The sequence below is a fragment of the Uranotaenia lowii genome, chromosome 2 (assembly GCF_029784155.1).
Source record: "Uranotaenia lowii strain MFRU-FL chromosome 2, ASM2978415v1, whole genome shotgun sequence".
Taxonomy (NCBI): domain Eukaryota; kingdom Metazoa; phylum Arthropoda; class Insecta; order Diptera; family Culicidae; genus Uranotaenia; species Uranotaenia lowii.
In genome coordinates, this window is record NC_073692.1 from 33,256,355 (window position 1) to 33,269,891 (window position 13,537).

The window sequence follows — 13,537 nt, forward strand, 5'->3', positions numbered from 1 at the left end:
CAATTGGAGAAAACATTGACTACTTGATGCGATATCACATAGAAGGTTGTGATATTACATCACACGACGTGTTCGCATTGTGTACATCGTTTAGATGTATTATTGCAACAGAAATACCTAATAATACATCGTCTCCATAAATTACATCGTCCATCGTTACATTTTTTTTTTGCTGTGTGTCTACTGAAGCGAGCCCCTCATCTAGAGGCAGCGATGTCACCAAAAATGTTCGACTACGAGGAGAAAGGGGACATTCGACGATTAACCGCTCAGAGAAAGGCGGAGGAACTTCGAACTTCGAATCCAAAGCAGACAGAAAAAAATCGCGTTGAATTTGACGCGGCAGCCAAGGTCAATGGAGTTTCCCTCAATTCGTTTCTGCTTACAGGTTCCGATCAGCTAACGCCCTGTTATCAGTCGTCTTCAAGTTCCGGGAGTTCAGCGTCACCGTCGTGGTAAGCATTTGAGAAATGTTTTTCCAAGTCGCCATGCAGAAGCAAAACCAGCAAAGCCAAATAATTCTGTGGATCAGTGGAGCTGAGAGCGGAAATCCCGAGGTGTTGGTAAACGTAAAGCTTTCTTTTTCGGAATTAATCTTTGCTTTTTAAAACGAGGGAGATGCGATGAAATGCGATACTATATAACGTTCTTGAGTATAATTAGTTTAACGTGTATCAGAAAAAGCAAAATAAAAAATTGAAGATTCAAGTACAACCACGCGTTCTACTCTAGTCCGGATTGTCCGTAGTTTTATCCCGATTATAATAGGCTTGACATCACAGTTACGGTAATGACCTTTGGGGCAGCATGTTCACCAAATAGTGCGCACTACGTGAAAACCCGGAACGATGACCGATTCGAGGAGCGGTATCCTATGGCGGTACGATGGATCCATGCGCAAGGAGGTTTCGAGATTCGAAACTGGCTTTCAAAATTCCAAAGGACCTCGAGATGTGGTGGGATACTACATCTGACACCTTCACATGGCGCCGTTGAAATTTCCCCTGCGGCTACAAGCACACAGTAGTTGGAGTACGTCTCGCCGATAGAATGTAAGTGCCAAAAGTATTCTGAACTGATTTCCGTGACGTAGTTTACTGACTGCGCTCTGATCCATCGGCGCTATAGCCAATTTGTGACCTTCAGGATCAGTGATCTGCTTGGAAGTGAAAGAGTGGAGATGGCTGCTGACTAGGCAAAACGTTACGGATGAAGGTACTAAGTGGAAGAGGCTACCCGATGTCCAGCCAAGCAGTCGTTGTTGGTTCCGTGGACCAGACTTCCTGTGAAAACCTGAAATTTCTTGGCCCGGCGATTGTGAAGATCAAGGGACAACCATGGAGGCCTAGGGCAGTGATGGTTTGAATCATTTGACTTAATTTTGAATCATTTGCTTATAACTTCTTTTGAAAACATTTTTCCCAGAAATGATGTTCTAAACTTTAGTAGAACTAGATCTTAGCTGCAACTTTTGTGACCAACACAAACCTGTATCTCTTATGCCTTATGAATGAGAAATCGAAAAGTTTAAATTTTTGAGCAATGATCGTAATCACAATCATTTGGATTAGCGGGTTGGATTAAATCCTACAATTCATACCACATTGAAGATACATATTTATGACATACAAGAAAGTTGTAGCTTAGATCTGTATCTACTAAAGTTTAGAACATCATTTCATGGAAAAATGTTTTCAAAAGAAGTTATAACAAAATGATTCAAAAATAAGTCAAATGATTCAAACCATCACTGGCCTAGGGTACCAACAATCGACTTCCAACGCTTCTCTTTTTGGAAACAACTTCTGCGGACAATTGGTTATGTACAACGTTATGTCTTGAATATCTGAAAGGCGATAACGAGGCACTCTTGGGGCTAGGTGCTCTAATACAGGAGGAGCTGAAGCTGGCAGAGAATTCTATCTACCGGCGTTCAGCGTCAGGCCTAAAGGGTGATACGGTCAAAATTTGGTCAATATCAACTTGACGTATTTCTTTCAATTTTGCATTTAAAAAACCTGAACACCCCTCATTTTGAAGGTGTGTGTGTGTAGAATGTTGCTCCTATTTTGATTTTAGAATTGACTCTTCAGTTGTCAAAATTTTGCTCACGCATCCCGAAAATCCGAGCTACTCGCACGCAAAGCTGGCAAAATCGCTAAAAGTTGTCAAATCAACCGTTAAAAATGTAATTAAAGCGTTTGGGGAACGTTTGTCGACAGCCAGGAAGTCTGGATCGGGAGGAAATCGAAAACCGGAAGCCGCTGAGACGACAAAGAGAGTTGCCGGTAGTTTCAAGCGAAACCCTAACCTCTCTCTCCGAGATGCCGCAAATAAGCTGGGTGTATCGTCTACAACCGTGCATCGAGCCAAAAAACGAGCCGGACTATCGACCTCCAAGAGGGTAGTGACTCCAAATCGTGATGATAAACAAAATACGACGGCCAAAGCGCGATCCCGGAGGCTGTAAACGACGATGCTGACGAAGTTTGACTGCGTGGTAATGGACGACGAAACCCACGTCAAAGCCGACTACAAGCAGCTTCCGGGACAGGAGTTTTATACGGCAAAAGGAAGGGGAAAGGTAGCAGATATTTTCAAGCACATGAAACTATCAAAGTTCTTGAAGAAATATCTGATTTGGCAAGCCATCTGTACCTGTGGCTTGAAAAGCAGCATTTTCATAGCTTCCGGGACTGTCAACCAAGAAATTTACGAGAAGGAGTGTTTGAATAAACGTCTGCTGCCTTTCCTGAAGAAACACGGTTGTTTCGTACTGTTTTGGCCGGATTTGGCATCTTGCCATTACGTTAAAATGGCCATGGAGTGGTACGCCGCCAACAACGTGCAGGTGGTTCCCAAGGACAAGAACCCTCTCAACACGCCAGAGCTCCGCTCAATTGAGAAATACTGGGCTATTGTCAAGCAGAACCTAAAGAAGACCAAAAAAACTGCTAAGGACGAGCAGCAGTTCAAGACAAACTGGCTTTCTGCGGCGAAGAAGGTGGACAAGGTTGCTGTACAAAATCTGATGGCAGGGGTTAAGCGTAAGGCCCGGCAAATCGGATTTGGAAAAGCGAAAGCCTAACTGAATATTTTTCCTGAATTTTATACAAATTAAACTTGAAAAAGAAATTTAATTTGATTTTTTAAATAAACGGTTTCAGCGATTTACACGCGTTTTCTCTTTACCAAATTTTGACCGTATCACCCTTTACACCGACGAAGTTAGAATCCCCTCGGCAGTGTTCGTGTTGTTGGATGCTTGTCTCGGTAGCCGTCGTCGTTAGGCCACCGTTATCGCTCTCGAAGTCCCCAAGTTCTCACAACAAACCTGATCATCCAGACCTTTGTAGGAAGTAGGGATAGTTAATCTTATTGACTAATAGACGCTGTCCTGTTCTCTGAAAGTTTTAAAAAGTTCGCCTTTTTAGGTCATCTTTGCCTTTAGTTTGGACGTGATCAGTTCGATAGTTAATTCATTGTCCGATATGGTAAAAATGGACGATAAATGTGCTTTCCACAGTTCCAAAATTCTCCATTGACATGACTGAGTAATCATACTCGTTCCTCATAGAGAGTTTGAAAGAGACCCTTCATCGTTCGCGTCTTGTGCTGTAACAAAGTTTTGCATATGCTTTACTAAGATCTCATGCGTTACGCATCAAAACTTCATGTTTTTGCAAGTCTAATATTTTTCATTGCCACATATTCATTAGCACCAGATTTTTACAGCAAAAATTAACTATTGAACACAAATATTCAGATGGAATGATGTACTTCTTATGGTAATGAACTGTAATATTTCAGATATTCAGAGATTCAGTAAAGTAAGCAGCGTATTTTTTTTTAAAGGCTTTAAGAAATTTTAGCATTGAACAGGTTTACAAATTTCATCAAACTGAGCATACCTTATTTGTAAAATAATAGTTTTGCTGATTTAGTTTGGTTCCGGCACGAGTTTTCATCTTAAATGGTTACAACCCTTTTCAAAAAGTGCTCAGTTTTTTTGTCGAACAGTTAAAAATGCTGTTAAAATGCTGCAGCAAATAATTTCCAGACCTGGGGATTACTGGCGTCTGTACTACGAGGTGTAATTTGACAAGTCACGTGAGTCACAGAAAAGGCTCCAACAAGACATTCTGTTTCTTGTATGTCTGTATGTATATATGGGTTCCCCCAACGGTAGAAACGTCCTGCCTATGTCTGTGTGGCTTGTCCTTCGAATTTCTTCTAGGGTTCCACGACCGATGGTTCGTCGAAGGAAGGCATCCAACCTTCAGAGACCTTCAAAAGATGGCAATCCACTCCGCATGCATCACGGAGAAAAAAGACAACAGTTGTTCTTATTGTTTAAGGTATTAATATTAATTATTAAAGTGTAGTTGATTTTTTCGTATTCAATTATAAATAAAATAGATTCAACTATACACTGCTGATTGACTTTATGTAATCAACTATGAATATTAAAGATTCAACTGCAATTGTATGATTGATTCAACATTAAATGTGTTAGATTCAACTACAATTGTATAATTAAATTCAGGCATTAAACTATGAATATAATAGATGAATCAGATGAATTCTCTCTGAAATATTTAGCATATTTTTCTGACTACCTATTTAGTGGAAACACATTTTACCTGTCGGCAAGTTATAGGATTCAAACCCAAAAGTTTTCTTGCCGATACCGGGAATGGAACCCAATACGCCTGGCATACTAAAATCAGCCTCGTACCAGCTTATCTGCTAGAGACCACATTGGCGCTTCCAGTAAGACATTCTCTTTCATTTTAAAAAAAATATCAAAAAAGGTTTGGAGTTGATAAAACTCTTTGTTTACAAACCATCTGTGTTAAAGCCTCACACTAAAAAGGTAAGGCAAGCTTAGATCTCAGCTGTTCTATGTATTGAAGGTAAACAAACGCAACGAAGCAAACAACATGGCGGATTCTGAACCTTTCATTTATCCCCCGTTGGTTAAAACATTTTGAAAACAGTCGGTTTCATTAGATTTCATCATTGCTGGGTAAGATAACTCGAGTTCTATCCGCTAAGCCTAATTTGTTGGCTTTTAAAAGGCCTTAAGTAATTTTTCAGTTAACAACAAGGAGGTGAATGAATTATATATGAAAGTAATAACAGACTGGAATAGTAAACAGTGCATAAAAGGCTTGAAACGAAAGAAGGTGCTATAACTGAACAACTGTTTTTGTTTATTTTTGAGTGCAGCAAACAAAAGATGATAATAAACAAAATCAACAATATAGTATAGTTTACTTCAAAAAGGGTAAAATATTTCATGGACTATAAATTATTCAAAAAAAAATTCAACGAAACTGAAGTATGTAACAACAAGAATTTGAGAAAAACTATAAATTTGATTAAATATAATAGAGATAGTATAAAAGTGAGAACAACTGGAAAGAAATGCATGAGTTAACGATCATAAATGGTGGCGCCTTTCAGCGAACGCAAGCGCGTGGTGACTTTTCGAAATATTTATGAAATAAGTAACATAATTGGAACTTGATTAACAATAAATAACGAGAAAGAGAGAGAGAGAGAGGGTGAGAAAGAAACAGTGGCGAGCCCTTACTTCTGAATCTTCAAATTTGAATGGTCCAGTTTCATTGGCCTGCGTGAAGTTGAAATGAAATGAAATGGAGTTCCGCCATTAGGTTGGATTGATCTCGTCTTCGAGGGACTCTTCACTCTTCTTTTTAAAATAAATTATTTTAAAATTTGGATTTGATATTAAAACTCGAATTCTATCCCCAATAAAGTATTAATAATTTCAAGACCAATTCTAAATAGTGAAGAGTCCCAGACAAAAAAAGAAATTTTCTTTGACGCAGGCTTGTCGGGGGAAAAATTTATGGACTGTATTCTATGAGAAATAAGTTGAAAAAAAACTGTAGACTTCAGAGACAACTTACCCTCGCTTTATCCAACTGGCCTAAGGCCTGACGTTCCTTCTCTCGCCGAAGCGATTCTTTTTCCTCGTCTAGCGACAGATCGGACGATGGTTGAGAATAATTGGAATCCGCTGAACCCTGTTGGTGGAGGGAATAAAAAAAAGGGAAACATATTTTAGTAAAATGTTTTAAAGAAATAATCAACTGTAAACTATAAAAATTAGCGGTTGCAATTTAATTGAACTTTTTTTTTTTAAATAACAACAAATCTATTCAAAAAATATTTATCTTATTTAAAACTTGTTGCTTGCCTAACGCAAGATTCTATTCGCACTACACCAAAATACTTCTTGACGATTTTATGTTACCACAAATATGTTCGTACATTTATTTTATTTATTGTTCACGGTCTACGACAACTCAATATCAAACAGACTGATTTTAGCTTATTCTATTCTTTAAATTAAAGTTCTTAGTATCAAAGTCAAAATATGAAGAAACTTGATCGACCAGCTTACACGAGAGATCAAAGGGTTATAGAATTCATTTCGTCCATAATTGGTTAACCTTAATATTTCAAAATTGCACAGACGTCAAATGGCATCGCTTCGGTAAGGTTAAAGTAGTTGATATTTCTAGATAAAGTCTGTTTCACATAGAATCTGGTCGGATAAAATAGATCATTTCTCCGCAAAGAAATAACGACGTGCTGCTGCTCCTCGATGGACCAAAACTAGTTTACGCAGACGACCTTATCCCATCTCCGGCCCTGACGATGCCAAGTTCCTGCAGGACCAGTTCAACCTCTTCGTCTCCTGGTGCGATGTCAATTGTCTGCCCTTAAATCGTAGTAAATGCGCAGCAATTTCTTTTTCCCGTAAGCGGCTTCCATCAAATGCAGTGTATCTTCTCGGCGACGAGGCTATTGCTCGAGTTGAGCACGTGAAAGATCTTGGTGTCATTCTTGACAAACGGATGGATTTCAAGATTCACACCAATTACATCGTCGATAAAGCTTCTAGAAGCCTAGGTCTACTGTTCCGCATGGCGAAAGACTTCAAAGATATTTACTGTTTAAAGAGTCTTTATTGCAGTTTGGTTCGTTCGATCCTTGAATACGCCTCTGCTATCTGGTGCCCTTATTACCAAAACGGCTCCGAGCGTATTGAGACTATCCAACGGCGTTTTATGAGATTCACCCTTCGACACCTGAGCTGGCAAGACCCGTTCCGACTTCCCAGCTACGAGAGCCGCTGTCGCTTAATCGACATTGACACGCTGCAAGCCCGCAGGACCGCCGCACGAGCCTCTGTCGTAGCTGATTTGCTTTCATCCAGAACTGATTGTCCCGCACTGTTGGAAGGTCTTCAACTCAACATACGACCACGTGGTTTGAGAAATCGTGAGTTCCAGCTCTGCGTCCCTCTTCGTTTGAATAATTATGGGGCTAACACAGCACTTATTGGTGTAATCAAGACATTCAACCGCTACTCCGAACATTTTGATTTTGACGTTTCGAGGGATGCATTCCAAAATCGACTTGTTCTCCTTATACCACTTAACGACACCCCGGCTGTAGTGGCAGCTTGCCAGGTCCGGCCAGAACTTCACCGGACCTTTGTGGGACCGAATGAATGGCAAAACCCTCTTCTGGAGACATTCTTCTTTGTAAACATTTCCATTCATTGTGTCCCCAGTGATGAAAATCTCAGTCTTCTTCCCACAACTAAAGATCCCTTGCCAAATCATCAACTTACGAGCAAATTTATCTGCGAAAACAAACTTGAATCTACCCGCAACATTCCCTTTACGCTTCGCAAGGTAAAATTTGTTACCGGGTATTTGTCCAAAATCCATTTTGACATAAGTTTCGTTGTCCATCAAAATGCATCCGTTGTACTTGGTCAACACTTTCTCGTACAACTTCCTTGCCCTGGTTTTGGCAACCAGGTTTTGTTTCAGCGTCCTATTGGGGTGTTTGCTTGCATGATACGATCGCAAGCCTATTCGCACACAAATTCGTCGAGCTGTACTGTGGTTCGTCTTGAACTTTTTCGCCGAATCACGCAAGGAGATTCCAGGATTATTGTGAACTGATCGAATTACCTTTGCTCGCAGCTTCTGGTCAAATGTTCCACTTTTACGCATGGTTTGTTTTGCTCGATCCACCGTAAGAGTCTCCCGGTAACGTTGCAGTACCGAATTTACAGTCGATTTTGGATATTTCAGGGATTTCGCGATCTTTACCCCTGACCACGTCGGTTTCTCTACGTGAGTGTGCAGAATTTTCTCTCGCCTTTCGCGTTCCATCGTCGATAACTTTTGACTGACTGCTTCAATCATGATGAAATTTTCACCACTAAGTAAACAAACCATCCGGTTCAAAACGCTGTCAATAGATTCGCGATGTGACAACTAGGGGCGCTGCAGTAAATGAAAAGATGCGACCAGATTCTATGTGAAACAGACTTTAGAGGCTAATTTTTTCCATAAATTCCTTGGGATTCATTGTGTTGTTGATGACTAATTGCTCACTATTTCCATTCGTGTTAAAGTCCTCAAAGAAGATGGATGAGTGCAATTAGGTCGCATCTGAATGCACGAGTTGCCGCTGATTATTAAAAGTTTCCATAAAATGGCACCTCACATTTTTCTGTTTGCATTAGCATATGCAAATATGCTAGCTTCGTAGGTAAGTGAAGAATGTAGCTAGCATGCATCATAAGTTCAAGTTCACGCCTTTCATGTTGAAACACGCATGAAAATATTTGAGTGACAGAAGGTATAACACATTATCGAATAAAAATTAATAGAGAATAGAACCCTGAGTTATTTTCCCTAAATTTTGGAAGAAGTTTGCGTACAGTAGCTCAGTTCGGTGTCACCCATTGAGGAAAATGGAATAAACTTTTTCCACATGTTCAGCTGACCTCGGCTCAGTTCAATATATCAACTCACGATATTAATGCCCCACATTTATTTATTCATTAAAATGCAACTTTTTCAGCACGCTAGCCAGAATAGTGGACTCTCACATTCCGCGATTGTCGTTTGTTGGTTTTTGTTTCCGATTCCGTTAACGCATTGCCACATCATTCAAAAACCATTTATTTCACGCGAATCCGGGTTTTAGCTTTGCTGCTACTTTTTCTTCTCCGAGTATTTCCACATGCGGTTCCACCCATTAACACGTGCACCCCGAAACTGATTGTTTGTACTATATTCCACTTCCGGTTTTGAAGTTTGCCATCATGAATGACTGACCTACATACATAGGACACCCGAGAGCGTCGGGGAAATGATTTGTTTTTCGACAGCATGCCAACGGACGACGGCAATAAACTGGCCTTTTTTCGACCACAAACATTTTTACGAGAATTTGATGGATTCCTCACATGCTTTCAAATTTTGTTTATAGTTTCACCAACATCTCCAGGATGTTGCAAACAGTTTGAAATACTTCAATTAACACTGGAGAGTGGAAAACTTGAATTGATCGAATCAAATTGTAAATTTAAACTTAATATGTGTTGTGAGCCTATATGGTTCAATAATGGGCGATGGAATCGAAAAGTTATTCTTTCTCTCCTTAAGAAAAACCTGTAAGATCTGTCAAAACTTGGGTGAAATTTTAGCTGCATCCCACTTGCACTAATGCAAAACCATCACCCAAATTCGGCAGCGCTTCCATCGCCTATTCTACTTAATAAGAGCCATCGAAAAAAGGGATTGCTTTGATTACATTTAAAATCGTTAAAATTTCCTTCAGAACTTTGAACATACCCGCCTAATATGATTGTAACGTCGTCTAGGTTTGAAAAACTTGAGTATCCGTTTGCAAATCAAACTTATGAACATGACACTTTATCGGTATCGATTGGAGATTCGCTTTGTCGAAGCCTCAAGCGCGGACAAGTGTCGAGGAAAAAATACCACCGAACGCAACGAAAGCAAGCCGACTAACGTGCTCCGTTTCAGGTGTCCAAGAATTGGTGACAATGTCTAATGTCCAGTCTACGGTTTTTTTTTCATTCTATTACATTACATATTCTGTGTTTCGTATTTTCTTCTACCTTCGGCGGTGTGATGTAATCTATGAAAAGGTTTGAATGTACCCAGGAAAAACTGTCTACCTATACGTACAGAATTATTGAGGGAATACTCTAGGTCTCGTAATTCATTTAGAAGGTGCTGTCTGTACTCTTTTAATATGCCTGTATGCATGGCCGTAGGAACGGGGGGGTTTTGGGGGTTAAACCCCCCCCATGAGGATCCAAAAAAGCAAGCGAGGTATTCTTCTCTACGCTTGTAATTTTAAATTCAGAATCAAATTATGATAATGGAGTAAGGTTATTCAAGAGTAACAATCTAGACGAAAAACTAATGTCGAAACCTCAAAAACTCATCCCAAGCTCAAAATTCTGCTTCACTTTTTTCAAAATTTTCTCACTTGTTCATAGAAGTTCAGGTCTGAATATTAAATTTTTAAGTAAATTAAATTCATTTTGGATAATCTGTTTCCATAATTCCCAATACCAAAATTTTATTTCTACTTTCGTATTTCGGATTTTGTATCCAGTTCAGGATTCTTGATTTTCAGTTCGAATAACCATAAGAAATTTGAAATCAAAAGCTGCTTTGAAATTCTGGTTAAAATTTGGTTTCGCATATCATATTAAATTTGAATCATCTTTTTCGAGATCAATTGCATTTTCATAGTTTCCAAATATATATAAAAAAATCTTTTATAAACAAATCAGAAGTTCTTTAACTTAATTTTTACACAAATTTCAAACATTTGAAGCTTTGAAATTGCAGATTCATTTTGAAATTCATATTTCAATACAGATAAAAAATAAATAATTTAAATATTTAGTGAATATTTAGTTAACCTGAACTACAAAACTTGGCTCATAAATTTTGGTCTGGTATTAGGATTCGGTATTTTTTTTGTACATTTCAGAAATCGTAAAGAAATTCGAATACAGATTCAAAGCTCAATTATTCAACTCAAGTTCAGAATTCCGATTCAGTACGCAAATTCAAAATTTAGAAAAAAGATATAGCTAGCAAATTAATTTTACAATCGAATTAAATTTTTTAGGAATTCAAGATATCATGAATTTAAGATTGCTTATCAATTGAATTTCCAGACTTCTAATTTTTAATCAAAATTAGTTCATACACACCATTCCACTGAAAATCACAAATAAAATGTAGAATTTAAGTTAATTTTCTAAGTTTTGTTTTATGGGAAAAACCATAAAAAAATCATCCACAGGATTATCATTATGGAATTGATTATTTATGAAAAATATTTGCTGTTAAAGAAACATGTATCTGATCTTCACCAAGAAAATCTGCATAAATTTTCCGATGTATTGTTTAACAATATTTTCAAATTAAGAAACGCGAGAAAATCTAAGCCGTCAGACACCAAAATTCGGCATTTTATTAGTTCAGGAACCAGTAGACAAAATCTGCTAATTTAATATATTTGAGTTGGTAATTTATGTTAAGTTTATTAGAATGAGGTTTTATTATTAGATTCATAACATTTGAATTATGCTTTTCAATGGAGCATACTAGCGGCTAGCGAAAAAGAGATATTTTGTATTTGGTCCGTATTGTGTTAATATTGCTTATTTTTTTACCCAAATTTCTAACTAAAATCATTCATTTGATTCAAGTTTGCATCAAGCAAATTAGAACCGAAAAATGTGTATCTCTTTTTTTGTTGTAAATTTGATTTACTTACAAACAAATAAGTTTAAAATCTTTGAATTTCCAAAAGAGTTTGATTTGAGTCAAAAATAAGTTTTTTTAAGAAATGGAAGCAGGTTATCTTAAAAAAAATTTTTTTATGCTCGAATCAACTCAGTTTGATCTACCAAACTCTGTAACAAATTTGAAGTTTTTAACCGCCAAAGAAAGTGAATTTAGCTCACTTTTATGGTTTGGGATCAATTTACTAAAATCACGATTTAATACTAAAACTTTTAATGTAAAAGTACATAAAATTGAATAATGGTAAAGTTACAAACAAAATATGTTTTTGATTGTATTCGTGCATTGTTGGGCAAAAAATCATAGGTGAAAATTAGTCACCAAAACCCCCCCCCATGAGACGGTTCTTCCTACGGCCCTGCCTGTATGTTATTTTTTTAGAGTAGCTGACCAGATTTGTTATATTTTTGCAAAAAAGTTTATACCGAAGATCGAAATTCTGTTTTATAAATCTGCACAGCAAAAACCAGTGTGCTGATATTACATCAAAAAAGTATACATAACTTGGATCGCAAAACATCTCTAATATTATATCAGTTTCATGTAGGTACATTCCTTAACGCGGTTTAGATGTAAAAAAAATCTACAGGTTAAATCGTCAAACGAGGCATCATGGAACAGCGGGGTTAGATGCAACGTTCGTATACCACATTAGACTGAGTCGATTTGAGGTAATTTTTTAATTTCTCAAATCCTGGGTCTAAAGAGCTTCGTTTTGGTTCAAAACTCTTCAATGATTTTTTGCAGAATTTTTAAGTAGCTTTTACATAAGTAAATTGGAACTTTTAGGTTTGTACGGGAACATTGAAAATGTTGAGGTGAAAAATAAACATAATTTTTGTTTCTTCTGTGGAACTGAGCTGCTAATGGTTTTTGTGCAAATTTATGAATTCTCTAAAGGAAATTTTACGCTTAACAATTTTGTCGAAAACCAAAACTTCGTACCATATAAGGCAAAATAGTTATTAGCTGTTTAACAGAGGTATGTCTTTTGACATTGATAAACAATAAATTCAATTGACATCACTGCTGATGCCTCGCGAAGAATTTTATGGAAAGATGTCATGCAATACCTCGCTAGGTATCCAGCAGTGATGTCAATTGAATTTATAGTTTCCCATTGCTAAAAGACTTGCCCCCATACAACAGCTATTAAATTTTTTGTCTAATACGATACGAAGTCTCGTACAAAGTTGTTCAGCGGAAAATTTACTTTATAAATTTTTAAAATGGCACAAAACCCTTTAGCGGGCTCGGTTCCACAGAAGAAACAAAAATGATGCTGATTTTTTGTACAAAATATTCAATTTTCCCATACAAACCTAAAAGTTCAAATTTACGTTGCTTACAAATTATGCAAAAAAACATGAATAAGTTTTGAACTAAAACGAAGCTTTTTAGACCCTAGAGTCATTTTCTCAAAACTGTAAGAAATTTCAATATAAAAAATGCTCCAATGTGTAAAAAACATATTTCTGCTCATGTTCATATATTTTTTACACCTATCTATTGGAGAAAATAAGAATTCTTAGTATGCGCATTTACTTAGTCCGCCTCTCCCTCCCCTACTGTGATAACAGGATTCGGGAAGCTACCGCGGAAGCTGAGAGTTTTTCCTACAAGATGTTCTACACTGGGTGGTCCTTTAGGTATAGGCTTGTGAGTTTGGCAGGCAAGTATTCTTGACCCCGAAGCCCTAAAAGCGAAAAAACAGCTTTTACAGATGGTAGCCTGCTGAAGCTATGAATCTATCTGGACCAGAGTGCTTCGTTGTGCACGGCTTCAGTACCTCATGGAGAATCCCGTGTTGAGTGGTTGAAATAAGATTTCAG

The 13,537-nt window shown here is 37.7% G+C and overlaps 1 protein-coding gene across 13 annotated transcripts in view; it reads right to left on the bottom strand.

Annotated features, from left to right (window-relative positions):
* Positions 1–13,537, bottom strand: part of LOC129750037 (voltage-dependent L-type calcium channel subunit beta-1) — a 442,665-nt gene that overhangs the window by 46,783 nt on the left and 382,345 nt on the right. For 9 of the 13 annotated variants that reach the window (XM_055745235.1, XM_055745226.1, XM_055745223.1 and 6 more), the window contains 2 exons: positions 5,940–6,056; positions 5,600–5,638 (listed from right to left, as the gene is read on the bottom strand). In XM_055745235.1, coding sequence (XP_055601210.1) covers positions 5,600–5,638; positions 5,940–6,056 — 156 coding nt within the window. Of the gene's footprint in view, positions 1–5,599; positions 5,639–5,939; positions 6,057–9,701; positions 10,191–13,537 lie in introns of those variants that run through there. The other 4 variants (XM_055745227.1, XM_055745236.1, XM_055745228.1 and 1 more) reach the window with 2 other exon arrangements.